A 20,606-nucleotide genomic window follows, 5' to 3' on the forward strand; every position below is an offset into this window, starting at 1 on the left:
AGTTCTAAGAGGCATGCAGCTCCTCCAATAAACTATTCCCACCCTTCTTTGAACTGGCAATGACTCCCAGCTCTGCCAATGGCAGCTTTCATTAGTGTGCTCATATTTGTGATGACAACACTGTAGTGAAAATATGAAGAATGACAGGAGTCTTGATGAATTCCACAGAGCAGCTTTGCTTCACTCTGACACTTCCCATATAAAACACCCCTCTGACATTGTCTCCTTATTCCCACATTCTTCTGCTAAAACAGTCGTTTCCTGTCTGGACAGTATTAGGTATTATTGACCCCAAATAGATGACATCTATCACATTTCCTTTCTTTAAGGAAAAGGGAAACAAAGTTTCCCTTTGTGAAAGATATTCTGCTTTCCCAGCGAAAGATATTATGCTGAAGCAACATCTCGTGTATTCATATTCTTAATTGTATTACATTTATTTCAATATCTTCCACAATTCTTTCCTTCAAAGTTTTTCTAAATTATTGTAAATGGTTTCCCTGGCTCTTTCCTTAGTACAAGTATTTGAGAATGATTTGAAGTGAAGCTTCTTGCTCCTTCCACCCTCAACTTCACACACTTGGTCTGTCTGCACTCTGGACGAGATCATTTGTTTTTCCCCACTGCAGTAATTACCCATGACTTTTTTCCCATTACTCATCCTCCTTCTGCTCCCATCTTTCACACAATCTTTTTTTAAAAAGGAGGCAAATGATTGCTGGTTTTGGAAGTATTTCCAGGCTTCCATCAATCTGTGTGCCCCTCTCCCTGCATGGCAGCCTTATTTCTTTTTCCTTGGTTGAAGTAACTGTTTTTAGCTGCCATTGTTTATGTTCCATACATTCTCATCTTGAAGGCAAAACCTTTTTAGGACAGTAATCCTCCTCACTGTTACCTGAAGGTTTTCTGTTTCCCGAGACTTAAGCTCCTAGGACATCTGTGGGGCTCTTCCCCTTTGCTTAAGGTACAATGTACAGATCATTTCTGCTGCTCTGGCATAAGGAAATCCAGTCTTTCCTTTCTATTAAAGTCCTGCATTCAAGACCTTCAGTTATCCAATCTAGTGGATTTTTTTCCAGTTAGGGCTCTTATTCTTTCCCCTTTTGACTTAGAATGCTTTTTTAAAAACCTGTATTCTACCCATCTGTTTACTTTAGTAAACTGCATTTATCAAACAATTTTTTTTCCCTTTTGACTGTAGTAACCTGGCAATATGCTCACTACTTTCAAAGCAAAATCACCACCACCTCTTATTGTCCTGGTGGGTGACAAAGAGAGCTGTTGTTCTTTTGTACCCAGCACTGCTCAGCCCCTGGCATTGTTCAGAGTGTCTGCTCTCACCTTTATATCTGGGATAGCAGCAGGTACTATCAGAGCAGCAGTTTAGTTCAGTCTAGTTATTTCCCACATGCAAACAGCTTTGCAGCTTATAGGAAGCTCTGGATAAGTGTGTATTTGCTGCAATGGTGACCACCTTTGGCCAACGTCACCACCAAGCTCCCAATTCTACCCCATGACTCTTAGCACTTTCTCTGCTGTGCTTTTGAAACACTTTGGGTCTATTCCTTCTTTTTGTGCAACTAGCATCCAGTGCTGTCCAGTGGCCTCTACTGTGAGGTTTGCCTTTCCTGGATACAGATGTGTGATATTATCCTGCTCTCTCACCTCTCTCCTTGGCAGTTTTGTCGATTCACGGGCATGCTTCGTCCCTCCATTTTGCTTGCCAGGCTCCTTGCTTAGGCCAGGTCGCGTTCTGAGTGCTTTGCTCTGACCACTCCCTGCTGCCAAGCCGGAGCAGTGCTCAGCTTCCCACCCACTCCTCAATTATATTTCTCCTTTCTTGCCATCATCTTCTGTTGTTTCTTTAACCATTGCCATATCCATGTTTTACTCGATTGCCCCCCCCCCCCCTATTTCTGGTTATTGCAAACGAGCAGAGGGGGTACAGATCTCTCCCAGCCTCATCCCTGGGTTTCAGTTCCTTTCTCGGCACCTGCTGCCGAGATTTCAGTCTGGTTTTTTCTAAGTGCTTGTGCAGGGCTGTGCGGGAAGGGAACAAGGGAAGGCTTGCGGAGGGGGATGGTGCCGTGGGTGGGCACAGCCCCTACACCTGTCCCCGAGTGGAAGCGGGACTGCTGAAGGGAAACTTCCGCCTCGGCACCGCCTCGGAATCCCGTCAGGCAGAGGCTGAGCCTTGGCTGTGCTGGGGCTGCCCGGCGCGACTGGGACACACATCTTCGGAACCGCTCGGTCGGTCGCCGTTACGGGCTGGAAGTCGCCGTACCCGATGAGAGCGGAGTTCACACACTCACTTACCCCCCCACTTCCAGGCTTCTCCTCACACCCAGAAACGCCGGGCTCCTGACAGTTCCCACCGCCCTGCCCACGGCTCCGTCCCGCCCGCTGCCCGCTGCGCGCTACCGCCTCCCACCCTGACAGGGCGGGAGCCCGCTGCCCGGCGGGGCGGGGCTCAGGGCGTCCTGGCGCTCTGATTGGTCAGCGAGGGCCGGGGGCGGGACTGGGGGAGGGGGCAGGGGGGAGAAAAGCGCAGGGTGAGCGTTGGCGGCAGCGGTTGCGGGCGCGCGGGGCAGCGGCGATGCGCCTGACGCAGAGCATGTGCACCATCGCCGAGTGCGCGCCTGGCGGGGACGGCTGCGCGCCCCCCGCCGCCCGGCCACGCCTCGTCAAGATCGCCGTGGTGGGGGGCAGCGGCGTAGGCAAGACAGGTGCGGGGCGGCCGGGGGTCGGTGCGGGGTTGGGGGGAGCGGGAGGTCGGTGCGGGGTAGCGGAGCGCCGCTAACGCCTGTCTGTGCCTCCCCGCAGCGCTGGTGGTGCGGTTCCTCACCCGGCGGTTCATCGGCGACTACGAGAGGAATGCAGGTGGGCGAGCGGCGCGGCGGCTTTGTTCCCGCCGGGCTTGGAGGTCGGGCGGGGCGGGGTCGGGGTGAGGGCGGCGGGAGAGGGGAGAGCGGGACCCCATTCGTCCCTAGAGCCGCCCGGGGGGTGCGGAGAGGGGCGTGTAAATAAGTCCTGGAAGGAGGTGTGCAAGCCCTATCACTAAGTCAGGTCCCACGTGTAAAAGAAAGAACTTGGAAAGGGGGCCAGAGGGGCACCGAACAGGTATTTTTATCAGCCCGGCGAGGTGCGAGGCGGCTGGCAGCTCGCTTCCAGCTCCGTCCCTTTCCCCGGCAGCCCCCCGAAACGCGCGGCACACGGGCACAGCATGCAGGCAGCTTCTGATACCGGCATCGCTGGCCCTGCTCCCCTGCATCTAACAGAACTGGCTCTTTATATGGTGAAAATGTCCCTCTGTGAAGAATTCTTTGAGCTAAAGCAAGAAAACATCATGCGAAACATTCTCTAAACCTGATCCTATCCTTTGCAAACCAAATGCCAGCAGCTCTGTGATCTAGACTAATGCCAGTGTAACGGGGAAAGCCCAGAGGTGATGCTTGAGTGTGGTACAGTGAGAAGTCTAAACTACATGGGAACGTAAAAGAGACAGCATTCTGTTGAGGAAATGAGCTGAAAAAGTCAAACAAAGGAAAAACGCCAAACAGGTCAGTCAGAAGAGAGAGAGCTTTTTAGAAAAATGGATTTCTGGAGCGCAAAAATACTGAATGACAAGCAACTACCTTTCTCTTAATAGCCAGTTATTTTACATACTTTATCATCCAAGTTAAGACAGCCCTTAAGAAGTGATTAAGTTCCAAGCTGCCAGACTTCAAAGCAAGTCAATACAAGATTAAATCCTAGGCTTCTCATAATCTAAGTTTATGGCAGAAGTCAAAAGCTCATAATGCTGGTTTGATTTTTTTCATAAATAGCCATACAATTTCCCCTGCACAGTTAACGGGTAGGAAAACCAACATTTGTCTGTGTGTAGGGTAGTGGCTTTCCTTGTGACCCTGCTGGTTTTCTTGTCAGGTAATCTCTACAGCAGGCACATCCAGGTAGATGGAGAGATGCTGGCTATTCAAGTGCAAGATACTCCAGGAGTTCAGGTGAGCCAGATTCCATAATGCAGTTCACAAGAGCAGCTCTAAGCCTGTGTGTGTCCATCTGTTATGGTCCTTTTCAGAGTTTGGTGCTCTATGTGGTAGCTTCTGTTACAACCTGTGAAGCCAGATGTGTTGCGTGCTTTCAGCATGCTGGTAGTGAAAGAAAATAATTTGCTTTCTTGGTGACTCATTTGTACACCAGAGGTCCATACTTCTGAGTGGCTGAATTACTGAAGTGTCTTGTTCCTGTATACTTGGAACATTAGATGAAAAATCAGAAACAATTCTCGGCAAATAAGATACATGTGGAAGAAAAGGTTATAAATGCTGCCCAACACACTTCATAAATGTGTATGATGGAAAGCGAAGTCTGCTCTATTGTGGCTGTGCTCATTAGTGTGACAAGTTAAAGTTTTGAATGTATAGACCTGAGAAATGCTGGATTGTTGCCTTTTTGAACTGGGCAACACTCCAGGTCTAAATGCTTCCAGCTCATATCTTTGCCTCCCCAGACTTACTGTCTAGCCAGTTAATTTCCCATTCTGTAGGACTACAAAGTCTTTCTCTGCATGCAGAACTACTCAGGTCAGTTTTCCATTTGAGTATAGCAAACTCCAGTGTTAAATTCCAGCTTTTTGCAGCTGAATCAACATATGCATTTATTCACCACTCTCAGATTAACTTTGTACTTACAATGTGAAATGCAAATACGTATGTCTGAAGCTGAAAATGCTATCTGGTTTTACAGTCTCTTAGAGATGAGTTCCTTTAATCTTTTATGGCTTCAGCTATCTTATACGAGACCATTAATTTTTCAGATCCATGAACACAGTCTGGATTGTAATGAGCAGCTGAACAGATGCATTCGCTGGGCAGATGCCCTGGTGATTGTCTTCTCCATCACAGACTATAAGAGCTATGAACTACTCAGCCACCTTCACCATCACATTCGACAGCTGCATCCAGGAAATGCAGTCCCTGTTGTCATCGTTGCAAACAAAGCTGATCTCTTGCATATCAAAGAGGTGGAGCCTCAGCATGGACTTCAGCTGGCCAACATGCTGGGCTGTACTTTCTATGAAGTATCTGTCAGTGAAAACTATAATGATGTCTTCAATGCCTTCCATCTCCTCTGTAAAGAAGTCAGTAAGCAGCAAACAACCAGCACCCCTGAGAGGAGAAGAACCTCTCTTATTCCACGGCCAAAATCACCCAATATGCAGGATCTGAAGAGAAGGTTTAAGCAAGCTTTGTCTGCCAAAGTGAGGACTGTCACTTCTGTTTGACAGCAGAGCCATTGGTCTTCCCAGCATTGAGCCTGAGGTTGAAACCTGGGGTGTTTAACACTGGCACATCTAGAGCCTGAGGCATTGTGAAAGAAGGATTCAGGTTCAGGTTGACTTTTGCATGGCTGTAGAAACAAGCAGTTCCTTAAAAAAGGAAGAATGGCAGATTCAAAACAAAGCAAACAAAACCAAAAGAACTCTTGAAATGGCTCTAGGATGTGCCTTGTAGAATAAGTGTTTTCATTTGGAAAAGGAACTTTCCAGTCAATGAAACAAGCTTTTAATTTTTCTCCAATTGGACAGATTTGGCTTTCACTTGTGCAAAAACAACCTTTTAGATGTAACTTGACTCGTACTTGAGCAGGGAAATGCCCTGGACTGCAGTTCACTGTTCAGAAGTAAACACTTAAATTTTGTTTTCACTTGTATGAAGACAGCATGATGTATCTGTTCAATTTTATTGCACAGTAGAACTCTGTTTCCCATGTATTTCAAAACCACTAAGCAAACATGAAATTCTGTAAAAATAAGTGTAAAATAAGTGGACAAGACTGGGTATCAAGACTGTAAAAAATGCTCCTTTATCTTTTTTTTTTACTAGCTATGTTATTGCTGACAACTTGACCAGACTCTTTTGTATGCAAAACTATTGTCTGAAGGTTGTAAACATATCTATAAATAATTTGTGGGGTTTTTTACTGTCTTAAAAAGAACCCAACCAAAACCAAACCTGTCCAGACTAAATGACCCAACATGGAGCTTTTGAGGAATGAGCATGGAGTTGGAGGCATAGTCTGTTAGAGATGCCAGCCCAAGATAATTCTCTTTCCCTCCTGTGCAATAGGCACAGAAGGACCGTGGCTGTGATTCAGCTCAGTGTGAAGCATGGCTGGCTCTGGGCAATGAAGCTGGTGGCTTGTTCTGAGCTGAGCCAGTCCCTCTTCGACACTACATGGCAGATTTTTTTTGTTAGGGGTTTTTTTTGTTTGTTTGTTTTTTTTTTTTTACATTGAGCCAATGGAGTTCACAGCCTAAGGGCCTTATACACATGCACTTTAAAAAGCCAGTTGTGCTTTTCTTTAAATTGTAACTTATTTATTTTATGTAGTTACTCCTTCTTAGGGAGTGGACTTTTCATTCTTACTATCTGGTTCAACATTAAATTTTTGAATTGCATCTTTTACTGTGTGTTCTTCATGGGTAAGAAACAATGGGCAATAACCAGGGAAAGGGTGAGACAAAGTAATAGTTTTCTCAAGCTCGTTAACAACTGCAGGAACAGGAAGGCCTCTCCTGCCTATGCTGTTGCCTTATTAGCATAAACCACAGGGGGGGAGCTCTCACAACTGCTTTACAACTTCCTTTCAGAAATTCTTTTAGGAGAGGAACTGCTGAATAAGGCAAAGTCCTTTCAAATTAGCATGGGATTCTTTATTTCCTCCTGTCAAAAAAAATTCTAGTGAAAAAGGAATGGTGTGAGGTGAGTCAAACTCTGAAAGAACACTCAAGACTTTTAAGTGACTACCACTTTAAAAACAAAAAAAAAGCTTTGTGTTGGACTATACTGCAAAGAATTGAATCAAATTGCTAGTACTCAGCTATCTTATTCATGCTTATGGGAGCTTTACTGGGAACCCTCCTGGGGAGGATGTTTGTGCTGGGACTGAGGTGGCTGCTGCAGTCTCAGCTGGGTAGCATGCAGCTGGCACACTTGCTGCAGGGAAACCCTGAGGAGGTCCAGTTGATGATAATCTTTCTGACCATGAGCTACCAGTCAAGTGACTTAGGACTTGACTTGCAAACAATACTGAGCCTGCCCTTCCATTACTAAATACTTCTTAGCTTTTTATTAATACAGTAGTAAACCCATTTATGGAGAGTGGATTTTTCCTCTTCCTACCTTTTGAATGTTCCTTAGTGTCACATGCAGGGGGTTAGACACTCCTTGTGGTCCTGCACCTAGTCAAGCAAAGTCTCTTCTGTGCTGCTCCTACTCATATATAACTGCCTGAAGACCTCTTCTCCCTCTGGTCTTTTCCCTGAGTGCAGGATACGTGTAGCTTATACATCAATTTCCTACAAGTAAGGAGTCAACTATTACATTAAGGCCACTGGGAAAACTCCCATCTTGGTCTGGAATAGTAGAAGGCCTTTGTGACCATCTTTCATCTCTTCATATATTTGAGTATAAGGTGGTGGCAGAGTTCCAGTACCTACTACCACATTCTCCAAAGTGTGTGTGTGGGGGGCCAGGAAAACTACTCTGCCTCAGTCAAAAGAGCTTCTTGACCCACAGGAAAGGCAAAAGCACCAGTGCCTGCTTAGATCACCCCCCCCACCCTTCCCACTATCATCTTTAGTATGTCCTTAGATAGCCAAGTCAGAGATGTGAGCGCATCTGATGAAAGCCAGGTGAGGGAGGGAAGATCACAACTGCCAGCCTCCATCATCTTAGGAAAGCAGCAACATCTCAGAGGTGTGAACACCTGAGCTCACTGTCTGGCAGGACCAGGACAGCCTTACGCCTACCTAGCAGGGTGTAGAAAATCTCCCAGGATATCTCTGAAGACAGAAGGCCTAGGTTCTTGGGCCCCCAGACAACACAAAAGAAAGAGGGGTTTCAGGATTGCTCAGTCCTGGCATGCATAGCCCTGCATACTAGGAGAGATGGAAAAGACTGGTCAGGGTTGGCATTATAAGAGCATTGTTTATTGATTACAAAATTCACAAAATATCCACATTCTAAGACTGAACAGCACAGGACAGAAAAGAAACCAAGAGGCTGGCTATTTGCTTTCCAGTTGCTTTGTTCAAACTATTTCTTGAGCTTTTAACACTGGAATCTCATAATATTTCTCATTTTTTTATAGCACAAAGTTCCATTCTATAATCATTCTTATAAATTTCTCTTCCATAGAGGCAACATTGTCTGTGCTTTATAATCGGTCCATTGTTTCCTTCCACACACTCAAAAGTGAATTGAAATCAAAATGCACCCTTTTCTGAAGACCATTATAAACATTTAAGAGAACCTAGGCTAGCTAGTGAATAAAGGTTAAAAAGCTACTTCCCATTTAATCTACTCCTTTGGCATAATAAAGAATGCTGTGATAGGATGAATGTCACTTACAATTTCACATTCTCAGTGTAAGCTGTAGTTTTAGCATCCCTTGGATGGAGTCAGAGGGTGCAGCTTTAGAGCTCCACCATTTCATGCTGCAATTCAGAAGTCTTGGTCCTATATGCAATTGCAGTCACAACCTCTATTGGCTGCTACATTTTATCACGCAAAGCAAAGTTTTATAACGAAACATTACAGAAGTGAATTTGATAGCAGCTCTTTCACAGTAATAAATTAAAAATAAAAGCTGTTCTTTAATCACGCTGTTCAGAAATCTAGTTCAAGAAAGAATCTGTCACTGCGGCCTCTTGAAAATGAGATGGTGCGCTTTTTTTTTTCCTTTTCTTTTTTAGATGCTTGTGAGGGGAGGATTCTTCCTGGGCTGTGACCGAGCCACCACAGCCCGTATGTCTGTCTGCATAAACCTAGAGAGAAGTGTGCCATCAGAAACAGTCTTTTCTTCAGGGACTGTGGGTGGAGAAACTAGAGCAGGAAAAGGGACACCGAAAAGCAGCCACCTAATCCATCTCTTTGGGTATGGCTCTCTGCTTCTCTGCCTCTACCAGTCCCACCAGTTCCATCGGGAGAGCAACACCAGACTGGGAGCTGCTCTGCCAGCTAAATCAGGGCTGTACTTCATGACCTCTGTGGGGTAAGGAATGAGGTAAGAGCAGAGGCTGGTAATACTGTATAAGGCACACATGTTTTGCAAGGCAGCATGACAGAGGGTGGATTTTCCTAGCTTTTCACTCCCTCAGCAGTATTTCCCACCAGAAGCAACCTCTGTGATACCATCAGGAATCAGAGAAAATTGTACCTGGGGAGTGCAAATTCAGCATCACCTGGTCCTCAGCTGCTCCTTTTCTAGGGCATTATTAAAAGCCATCACACTTCCTATGACTTAGTGGGGCTGGGAATGATTCAGCACTGCATAGTGTTATCATTAAAGAGGGGAGAAGTTGTTACTGGACAACTGGACCAGTCTGAAGAGCTGCCTGTGAGCTGCACATGTTCCCCTGCAGCCAGAGACCCAGCTGTTTCAGCTGGAGCCAGAGCTGCAGCAGGGGACATAATTTTTTGGAGGCCTAGTGAGAAGAGTGACAGACCAGGGATTTGATGTTTCCAGCTGAGACATCCACACATCTTCTCCACAGATCTTTCCCATCAGATATTAGTGTCAGGCTGGAGACAGTCTGTAGCAAACAACAACTCAACAGCACTCTGTGGTGTCAGGAGTGCAGAGGACAGCACCATTACCTGAAAGGAGGGGAACAAGAAACAGCAAGTCAAAATGAAGGGGATAAGACTGATTGCTGCACTAATGAGCCATAGATATCATCTGTTTGCTTTACCCAGCACTAAACAGGCTGCGTGTTTCGGTGTTTACTGACAGGGTAATACAACTTGTCCAGTGAAACTGTCTGCTCGCTAATAACTGTAGTTAAATCACTTCAGGGAGCATAATGACTGGTAGCATTGTACTCTTAATGAATGTGTGCTTTGACTCATTTCTACCCACATTTTACCCGGTGATTTGTTGTGACTGCCACTGTGTTTACTGGGAGGCATTAGTTGATGAAGCAGGGGTTTCTTTCTCCTATAGCAGAGTTTGGAGTGACTCAGTGGAAGGTAAGGTGAGCACCACAGAGCTGCTGCTGCCTGCTGCAGGGAGCTACAGTCGCTGTTCAGAAACACCTTTTCAGGCTAGGCACAGGCTGTTCTGCACAGCTAGACCAAAGCTCAACCTCAAGCACTGTCAGGATGCTATCCCTTCTGTCTGTTCACATTTTTAATCCAAAATGGATCTGATGAATGAAACTGTTGGTCGCTACAACCATGGCAGACACCCTGCTAGATTCAGGTATCTGTTTTTCTTTAGTAAAAGGCACTGTGCAGGTGCCCAGCATGAAGACATTGTGGCAGGGAGCAAGGAGCAACCACATATGCTCTTGCTGTGTGGAGCTAACCCAGGGTCAAAGCTGTAAGATGCTGCTCTTACACAGCCCTGAGTTCCCCAGTGCAGGCAGGGACGTGGGAGCAGTTTCATCTTATGAGCCCACTTGAACATGAGTTTACTTCTTCAGGGAAAATCCAAGGAGAAGCAGCACAAGCATCAAAATCAGAGTATGACTGGGTGCCTGTTTCCTGCAGTAGCTATCAAATCACTTGTGCTCTTCATCGCATGGCTTAAATGTGAAATAGTGCTGCATTTCTATGTTTTTTTGTTGTTCTTTCTTTCATCTTTTCACTTCAAATAATGAAAGGAATCTGGAGTTAAGTTACTACAGATCCCTTCTGTACTGATGATAGTCTCCCCCTCACTTCTCCCCTTCCCTTATCCTCCCACACAATATGCTGCAAACTGACACTGATTATCTCTTCTTCCTATGGATGAAAAACTCTAAATTGCAGATGCCAAAGGCTGACACTGTCTTTAGTTACATGAGAATCAGACTATAGCACAGTATGTGCTCATCTTATTATCATGCAGCTTAATTCTGAAAAACACGAGGGGACACGTTACTGAAGTCTTTTCAGTGTACAAGCCAAACATCAACACCAGCTACTGCCAGATAAAAGATATTTCTTCTTTGAGTCCCACCATTGAACTCTGAGGGGATTTGTGCATCTAATAGCAAGCCCAGAGAGAAAAATGAGAGCTGCAACGTCTGAGAATGGATGCAGCCAAATACAGTGGGACTTCCCTCCTTTCCCTTCAATACTTCTAATATCTCATTGAAGGGGGTAATTGTGAACACTCATTCCTACATTTTTACAGAGGTGTGAATTGCAGTTCTGTGGTTGGAAACATGTTTCCTACTCCACATTTAAATGTAATTTGTTTCAACTTAGCTGCCAGAGTAATCAGTGTGTCCTGTCAGTTCTTCAGTTACTGTCCTCAGTTTTTTACTTTTGAACCCATGTTTATTCATTTCTCCAAGAGCCAATAATTAGTACAAATGTCAGTTCTTTGTCTGACTGGAAGGGACTTCGGAGGCCAGCGTTACTCTGTTGCCTGAATCTGACTGCCTGAGTACCACAAAAAAAGTTCTGTTAAGTGCTGGCTTGAGTTAGACAAATTCCTGGCTTTTTGAAAAGAGAATAATCCCAAACAGGTGGCACATATTCACATCTATAGTGCAGAAATCCAGGTAAATCCAACAAACTCATAAACTTTTTTTATATGGGAGACCTGCACAACTGCTTCTTTTCTTCTCTCCCTTCCTCCTCCCATCTCTCCCCCCACAAGTCCTTTCACCTCTAACACAGCACATTTGGACAAAGGGCAAGATGCAGTAAAAGCTTAAAATTCTTTAGGAATCTGCCTCAGAGGGTGACCTGCCACTGGGGTTAAGCCAAAGCAAAGCAACACCAGATCCCATGTCACCACTGTCAAGCCTCATGTTCCTCTAGAAAGCCAGTCAAAAGTCTCTCTGAATAGTTCTCAACCAGCTCACGTGTTCACCCTGTGCTTATCTTTCAGGATGTATTAATACATTTTGTGTGTGGATTAACTTGTCCATCAGTGTGTCACAACTCAATCCCCTTCAAGATGGGAAAGAATTTTATTTGCTGTTTTGAGGAGATTAGGAATAGGCCAGCTGGGGAGAAACATATTACCAGATCAAAAAAAACCCCCACAAAATGGCACACTGTCTTACCAAATACTGCTTTGTAAAGACAACTAAAATGTGGAGAAAGCACTTCAAATCCAGGGGCTGTTCAGCCTTTGGTTGGCTCCAGTTTGCTAACAGTTTCTTACTAAACAAAACTGCATTCCATAGGAATTGAAAACAAGATGTTTACAAGCTACCCTGGAAACTAGACTTGTGTTTATGATGCAGCTGGTTAGACAGCACTTCTTTGCAGTTTTTAGATCACCCTGCATATCTGTATATCTGCACTACTCAGCAGATATCCATTTGCTCTTGTACACACTCCTCCACCATTAACAATTATTTCTAACATTTCAGATGCCACCACAGCCCATCCATCCTCCTCCTCTCCCTCCCCACTCCATTCAGATGACAGCTGCTGTAGTCAAGTTCTGCTGCAGAGAGTGGAAGAGGCAAAGACCAGCTGCATAGATGGTATTGAAGCTTCACAGGGGAGGTCATCCTCCTTCCAGGAGTCTGACAGCACATCCAAGGGCTGCAGAGACTTTCTCCGCATCACCTGCTTCAGGTTATTCTAGGCATCTAGCAGGCAGGTATCTCTGAGAGATACCTGGCTTGGGCCAGAAACCAGTACAGCTGTAGCCAGGCTAATTTATCTTGCTTCTCAGCAATGCCAATTTCTTTGTCAAGAGGATCACCACTGACATGTCACTAGATGGTACCCAGACCCTTGGCAGCTCCTACTGAACATCACTGCACTATGTCTTGTAGATGCCCTGCCAGGGAGCCTGTAGCCTTTTGGACAGCAAATGCTTCTGTTTGTAAAGAATACCAAGAAATTAATTTTTTGAGACATGATGAAAGCTCCTTGAGAATCATTCCAGACTGTTCTGAGTTCTCCAGCCTGAGTCTGAACTTTTACTGCTGACCCAAACATGTAAAAAACAGACCCTTGTGCCTGAACACTTGTCACCTACTGATGTTTCACAGCAAAAGTCTAACACCATTCCTGTCCATGTGGCTGTAGGTTTGGTACCAGTGCCTTAGGGAACATTATTTGATGAATTTGCTTAATCTTTGTTCAGATAGGAACTGTACATTAAGAGTTGTTTCTACCTGGGTACCAGGTTTGCGTGTTGCTACCAGATCCTTCACCATTTTGACTTCAGAGACTGTCACTCCACCAACCATAAAGATGATCAGAAGAGGATGATCACCAGGGTGAGGACGATTCACCTGTGAAATGAAGGAAAGCATTATTTGCAGTTGTTCAGTCCAACTCTAAACCTATGGACTAGCAGTGATCGGCTCCCTGACCTGCTGGAGAAAAAATAATGAGGAAGCTCCAAAAGAAAAACTCATGGAATACTGGTTTCTGTAGCAGCTGAGAGGGAAACCAATGGGGATGAATCCCAGATGAACTGTTTCCAGGGAACTGAAATCTTCATGGCTTCCACTGAAACCTAGAAGAGTTTCTCATGAGGCCTGAGGGCTTTTCCCTCCATTCCTTCTTCATTTCTGTCCTCCCTTTCTCAGAGTGGGAGCAGAGTACTTGAGTGGAAGCACAGTTTGGATACTTGTACACATGGGGCTTTAAGAAATGAGGGGTAAATTACTACCCAGTAGAAGTGAGGAATCCAGCCTCATCATGATAAAATCCCTGCCTGAGGTCACTGATGGAGATAATTGTAAGTAATGCATTTTCACCAGTCCAGCAAATAATTCTTTACAATTCATCCAATGAAAACAAATCAGGTTCATTATAATATACAAGTAGTTTCTAGCTTGTTTCACTTGTTTCAATACGTTTTTAATGCATCTGTGGCTGGGTTGTAATGAATATGGAGAAACTTTAGCTCAAACAAAATACTTGTTTCATTTTCCCTCAATTACAATTAAAATGGAATAAACATTCAATTAAGACTTTATAAAACTATGTTTCAATTTTAAATGTGAAGGTGATGCTTTGCTGTAGTGCCCTTTTACCCATTTCTAGAAGCTTCATTACTTTGCTGTTTCCTAGCAAACTTCCTTGACAAAACACATTCCCCCAATAGTGCCTTGCTCCAGTCTTTGGCACTGATGTCAATGGAGCCTGTGCAATTGCTCTTGTCACACCACCTTTGAGCATGAAACACTCCAAATGTTTGGCTCTGAAAACTGACAGTGAGAACAGCTTAATTTGCTGTTTTCTAAGACTCTCCACCCCCTCTCCTTCCGCATGTGTGGGTTTGTGACAGCATTCGCTCGACAGAATGAAAGTGGTCAGCAGCTCCTTTGCTCTCATCACCATGCAGCTATCTTTGATCCCTGGGGCTCCAGCTCCCCAAGGACACAGCTCTTCTACTCTTCCTTGTTGCCCTATATTCAGTCTTTGGACAGCTTTCCATCCTGTAGCTCTGTCAGGCTTTCTGACTGGTCACCTTCAGCAGAGGGTCTCCCCTCTGAAGCAAGCACCAGGGCATGGTGTGCTCCTGTCCAGGCTCGCTGCTTCTCCTCCTCAGGCAGGGAGCTCTTAACTCCCTGGGAATTTGAAGACAGTAAAAAAAGCCTTAGATAAATGTATTAGTTTGCTGAGTATGTGTGTACTAGGTGTTCATTCTCTTAATTGTCCCCACTTTGCCAACCACCTTCATCGAGCAGGGTGTTCTGCAGCTCTGGTCTGGTACTGAGCAATTTTCCATTTACACCAACAAACCAATCAAATGGATACACCACAGTTTACAAAGACTTTATGCACTTTCCAACATGAGACAACTCCTTTGTACTATCTGCATGTAACATAATGTCAACCTCAAATGAGAAGAAGTCCATTCCTATTACAAACACCACAAGGAGTTTAAGCAAGACCTAAATATTTACTTATAAAGCAGGTCAGACAGAGCTATTCCTTGCTAAAAATCTCGAGTATTTCATGCCACAGTTGCTGCAAGCAGTGACACAAGGGTAAAGAAATAGCTGCTTGCAAAAATGTTGAAGATGAAACTTAAAAAAACCACTCTTCTACAGTACTTCAAGGTAATAGAGGAATTACTGTTTTATTCCTTTTCATGGATCTTTGCTCTTGTAACCCTGTCGCTAGAGCAAAACAGCTCCTCTCCATCTCATGAGGCTTCTGAATGACCCAAGACGTAAGCAAAGAGCTTGAACTTTAGAAGCTCACTATTGAATGAAGCCTCTCTTTCCTACTATCTTTTCTAGTGGAAACAAACTCATCATAAATGTGCATGCAGAACATTGGACACACCAAAAGGGCACCCAATATAAGAGAACTAATAGGAAAAGACAAGTTTTCATGGCAATACTGAAGAGAAAATGTCTCGACAAATCATTTCCTTCAGTCAAAATAAACCTAGATCCAAACACATGGTGCCTATATAAAACATTATTTTTCAGAAGGCTAAAGTTCAAACCACAAATTCCAGAAATGCATATTAAAAATACCATTAGGCATGCAAACTCCAAATGAAATTAAAATTGCAATGAAAAGGGTCTTGGAATCTGTAACTTTGTTATGCTACATACGCACAAGTGTTTTGAAGGAGGACAATACTTTGGGTACAAAATATTTGGCTGTGGTAAGAATGCATGTTTCTGCCAAGATTTTTTTGTTTGATAATACAACCACCCAAGGCTCTCTCTTTTGAAGGAACTGGCTGCATGTAGCTAAACATAGCTCATTTAATCATAGCTCATTTCTGTGATACAGAAGAATTGAAATGGATTGCAACAAAAGCAACATGTATCTTCTTAGATCTTTTTAAAGTTCCATTGTTTTGCAACATTTCAGAGGACTCTGAATTGCATTTACTGTGAAATCTGAATTTTGTAAAAATCCCCCAACAAAACTGACTTTTCAAAATGCCATTCATAAAAAGATGGGACGGTCATCTTGGGCAAGTAGAAAGACTAACGAAGAAAAAACCAAACCCAAACCATTGCACTGAGTGAAGAAGCCTAAAGGAAGAAGGAGAAAATGTCCCATGAGCTAGCAGAGCATCCCAGATGGCCATCAGACTTTTCTCCAGTTTTGAGCCTACCCCAACTGCACTTCCTCAGGATGCTGATGGTTAGAGGGCTCTTTCCTGGTACATTTGTCTGTGTGGAGGACAAGGGGAGATGGGAAAGTGGCGTGACAGGAGTCAATAAAACTCTAAAACTGAAGCAGGAAGGGGTCAGAAGATGGGCTTGTTCTCATGGCAGATCACAAAACACAGCCTCTTACCCTGAGGAATGCCAACAACTGCTAAGCTGAATAACTGGATAAAAGGGCCCACACTAATCACCAGAAACTATACTGCCATGCAAGGTACTTGGTATCAATGATACCAAGCTCAAATCATCATAAACCCTGTGTGTTCTAGAGCAGCACTTAGAAGAGGAAACCTTGAGGCAAGGAAGCCTCTTCCCTTTACCTTCCTTAAGCTTCAAAAGAAACACAACCACCAAAGGAACAAGTTTTGTGTGAGAGGTATCTTCAAAAGTCTCTCCTGGATAAACGTGTCTGAGTCCATTACTTACCAAAGCATGTTTGTGTGAGTTGGCACTTATATTCAGGCTTAGAGGAAGAAATAATAAATAGAAGTAAGCTCATGAAATAATTACAGTGCTGATGGTGCAGTAAGTGGAGAAGATCCTCTGGTGTGAGAAGTACAGGTTGGTCAGAAACTCATTTAAGTAATAAGTGAGCACTTGCCAGCAAACCAGGCTACCAACGAAACGAGCAAGCATAAATGAGGTATGTGATGATGCCTATTAAATATTCATCCTACATAAATTTCACTTGCTCATCTGTTATATATTCCTTGCAGTAGGATATTTTTTTACTAGCAGAAATGTGGGTGCTTAAAGGAACATATTCCTATAATACACTTTGTACTCTTTCATACTACTCTTCAATAAAGAACTCAGGATATGCAGTGACAGAGCTGAATGTACAGCATGCGTGCTACTCCACACTTCATCTCTGTAGACATTTAATGAACACTTAACAATGGCTAATTTGTAAAGCAGAGTAAGTTCTTGTAGGAAGATTGTCTTAAAACATGCCAAGAGCATTCAAAAGGCAATTTATGACTAATAGGCTTCCTTCATTCCCACTGCAAGTTGAACCTTATCAAGTTATAGAAAAGTCACTAAATATGGAGCTTCTCTGACAACCTTCCCTCCCTGGGAGGCCTGATGGCACACATATACTTCTCTCCCATCTCAAGGCTGCTCAGTGTCCTTAAAAACCTTTAATGAGGTGCCCTGTGGAATGTTTTTTTGAATTTCATGTAGGTTACATGACTGGCACTCACCAATTTGCTTGTTGGATGTCTCTGAAGAGCTCCAAAAGCTGTGTGGGATAATACTTACCCTTAGCAAGGCCACATTCCACCCTCCCAGACATATCATCCTTATTTAGGTGTCCAGCATCACCCTTATTTAGATGTTCAGTCTGCTCCCTTCCTGTTGTTCAGCAGGTGCTGCTTATTTGTACTGTACCTGCAATACGTGCCTCAAGCTGTTCCCAGCCCTCCTGCAAGGATTTAACTGTTCTGCTGAACAATGTCAATGCAAATACATAACATCTGCTACTGCCATATGATGCTATGACCTCAGGAAAATCTTGGGAAGCCTGGTTTACCTTCATGAACATGCTGAATCCAGTTTTAAGGAGATCAGTGAGGCCTGACGACATGTGTTCAATATCAATAGGATCTGGTCGATCAGGATTACAGATCTCTTCCACTACCTGTTTCAGCAGTGGTTTGTAAGAAGCCTGCACAAAAAGAACACACTGTGAGTAAAACTGTGTAGACTTGGTGTAACTGCTCTTCTAAATGTTTCATTTCTATTAAAAGTAACAAAAATAATCATCCAAGACAGGAAACTATTCAGAGAGTTAAAAAATTATCAAAGCACTAATGTTTTTTGTGATGTCTGCAAATGGTGTGCACCAGCACAGCATCAAACTGAAAAGAGGAAAATGACCATGCACTTACTCTGCCCCATGTGTATTATTTGAGTAAAGGAAGAAAGGGGGCTTCTAGTTTCCCTGGAATCTTTTTGGAGGTTGTACAGAAAAGGATAAAAATAGGGATGACACTCAGTTGGCCATCATGAACTCAGAAGATCCCATTCCCTTTGAAAAGATTTTACAAACACTTAAACAGGGATTTAAACAGGAGGGGCTGCTTACTGACACTCCTGCCTTCCCACAGTTCTCATGTCAGCACTGAAGCCTGGATGTCAGAAGGTGGCAAACCTGTCTGTTTGTCCCTCATGGGAAGGCAGAGCTAAGAAGCCCCTGTTTGTCCTTCTGCTTCTACAGCTAGGGCATGCTACATTATACTCCCACCTGTGGAAAACTGCAAGAAAAATGGGCCAAAACCACCCACTAATACTGTGCATGTCAGAGCTTCTGAGAAGCTAGGGACCAGGAAAAGTGGAACATGTGAAGGCACAAATGGTCAGAATCCTGAAGCTTGACACTCCCTCCTCTTCAGGGCCCACAAGTCTGTCCTGAATATTAATTAGTAACCCTGAAATTTCCACATTGCCTTCACAAAGCTTAATCCACTCTGCTGTCCTGAAAAAGTTTGCAAGATAAAAATTTTAGGGACTTGTGGAGGTGGAGGGATGCTCTTCAGCAAAAATTCAACCTTGGTTTGCAGATGGAGTTGTGCTTAGCTGCTTTTTTGGTTTTTTTTTTGAGTTTTGTTTTGCTGCTTTGCCAAGCTGCAATGGAACCACAATCATTTCAGGAAGTGAAACAAATGCCAGCTTTCAAATTAGCACACTTGTTTTCCTTTGGGACTAGTCCAGGAACACATCATCCCCTAGATTTTTTTACGGGAATCAGTTGTAACATCATTCGTTTTGTAAAGATGGTATCTACAAGAGACATCACGTAAGATAAACATGAAAATGGATGGAAAATAAAAAGCAAGCCACTTGGCTTGAAACTAAAATTTTCTGGAGTAATTAAAGAAGTGTTTTTCATCCAACACTTTTCAGTGAGAAATAAAGCTTACAGTTTTTAAATACAATTCTGTCAACAAAGATTTATACAATTCATCTAGTTCTTCTCACAATATGTACATAAATTTTAATTGAGCCAACAGAGCAACTTACAGCAGACACGAGCTGCAGGACCTTTTAGGAGAACAAGCCAAGATTTGTGTCAAATGTAGTCACATAATAAACAACTGTTTGAAAATACACATGCGGGCATGAAGTTCTATGTATAAAAATCTGTTTAGTATCTTCATTTATGACAAATAGCAAGACATTAGGAATGAAATATTTTTGGAGTAGAAATCAAATCAGTTAAACAGAGACTTACTGTTTGAAATCAAAGAAAAACTATCTGACTTAAAACAAAACTATGTACTAAAAATATGATAAAAAAGTGCTATGATTTTGCATGTCTAAACTTTCAGCACCAAAACTTCAGTGCACTTCAAAATGATCCAATTCAGCACAGATACAAAAGGCAGATACAGTGATCACTTACCTTCTTTTAGCTGTGATCATTTCAAGTATTTTCAAAATCTTTTATGACTTGAAATTTGTCTGTTATATTTTTAGGGAGTTTTTACTTTATTTTTTATACAATGCCCAATAGCCACATTAACTTATAACTCATACAATGAAACTTTTACCAACTTTAAATTTTGGCAGGGTACAAACTGTGTTTAAAATCATTGTCAAGAGCATCAATGGCTATGGGATATCCCTCAGAAAAGATTATAAGGAGAAAATGAGAGAGAAAATGGGAAAGAAAGAGAAATGAAAAGTAGAGGGAGAGGTGGAAGGAGGAAAGGAGGAATACACTTGAGATCAAGATGAATGGAAAAGAACAGTAGTTACAGTACCAGCAAAATAAATACTCTCATCTTGCATGGTCACTACGTGAAGAGGTTTGAAAAGCTGAAGAAAATATTAATTCAATATTTTATGTAAGACATTAACTTCAATACTAGAAAAAGTCCTTCTAAAAGGCTATCCAACTCCCACTCACCTATAGAAAACTTTTTTGAGTCTTAACAAGAAACGAAGGCTTCCCAGCTCCTCACAGAGAAAGCAGAGAAGCAGCTGTAGGTTAAACCCATTCCCATAGCACTAAGCCAGGCAGGGAGCGTACAGCCAGAGGAAGGGCACTACATATTCAGAGGAGCAAAAGTGATCACATGCAACCCATATTCTAACACCTGCCAGTCAAAACAGAGGCCTATTTGTAGAGAGCTGCACGTAAGATGGAAAAAACCCCTGTACTGCCTGCTTATTTCTGCTGCTCTGAACCTCCATAACTGCTCTCAGCAGGAGGCTGGTCCTGTTAAAGCATTTAAACTCATCTCATGGCCAGATCAGGGGCTGCAAGGTATTAATACATCCCTTGTTAAAGTGTAGCGCTTAGCCCTAAGTAAGCAAGGCAGGTTACATCCAATGATGCTGATGTTGCAATGATGCTGATTATGCTTCCAGAAAACTTTTAGACAGTAATTTTTTTATCATTCAACTGCCCCCCCACTGAACTGTATTAAACGTTTAACAATTTTTCCCATTTCAGACACCCAGCTGCTCCTAAGTGCCA

General features: G+C 43.4%; 2 protein-coding genes across 2 annotated transcripts in view; one reads left to right on the forward strand and one right to left on the reverse strand.

Annotated features, from left to right (window-relative positions):
• The first annotated feature begins 2,540 nt into the window (after positions 1-2,540).
• Positions 2,541-6,463, forward strand: RASL11B (RAS like family 11 member B). The gene is made up of 4 exons (XM_030449763.1): positions 2,541-2,726; positions 2,824-2,880; positions 3,928-4,004; positions 4,820-6,463. The coding sequence occupies exons 1-4, from the start codon at positions 2,597-2,599 to the stop codon at positions 5,285-5,287; spliced, it is 732 nt and encodes a 243-aa protein (XP_030305623.1). The 5' UTR covers positions 2,541-2,596; the 3' UTR covers positions 5,288-6,463.
• A 2,273-nt stretch (positions 6,464-8,736) lies between these two features.
• SCFD2 (sec1 family domain containing 2) overlaps positions 8,737-20,606 on the reverse strand; it is a 185,138-nt gene continuing 173,268 nt past the window's right edge. Inside the window, exons 7-9 of the mRNA XM_030450193.1 lie at positions 17,655-17,789; positions 13,142-13,261; positions 8,737-9,665 (exon numbers count right to left, since the gene is read on the reverse strand). Coding sequence (XP_030306053.1) covers positions 9,573-9,665; positions 13,142-13,261; positions 17,655-17,789 — 348 coding nt within the window. The 3' untranslated portion in view covers positions 8,737-9,572. The remainder of the gene's footprint in view (positions 9,666-13,141; positions 13,262-17,654; positions 17,790-20,606) is intronic.

Source organism: Calypte anna, chromosome 4A, assembly GCF_003957555.1.
Source record: "Calypte anna isolate BGI_N300 chromosome 4A, bCalAnn1_v1.p, whole genome shotgun sequence".
Lineage (NCBI taxonomy): Eukaryota > Metazoa > Chordata > Aves > Apodiformes > Trochilidae > Calypte > Calypte anna.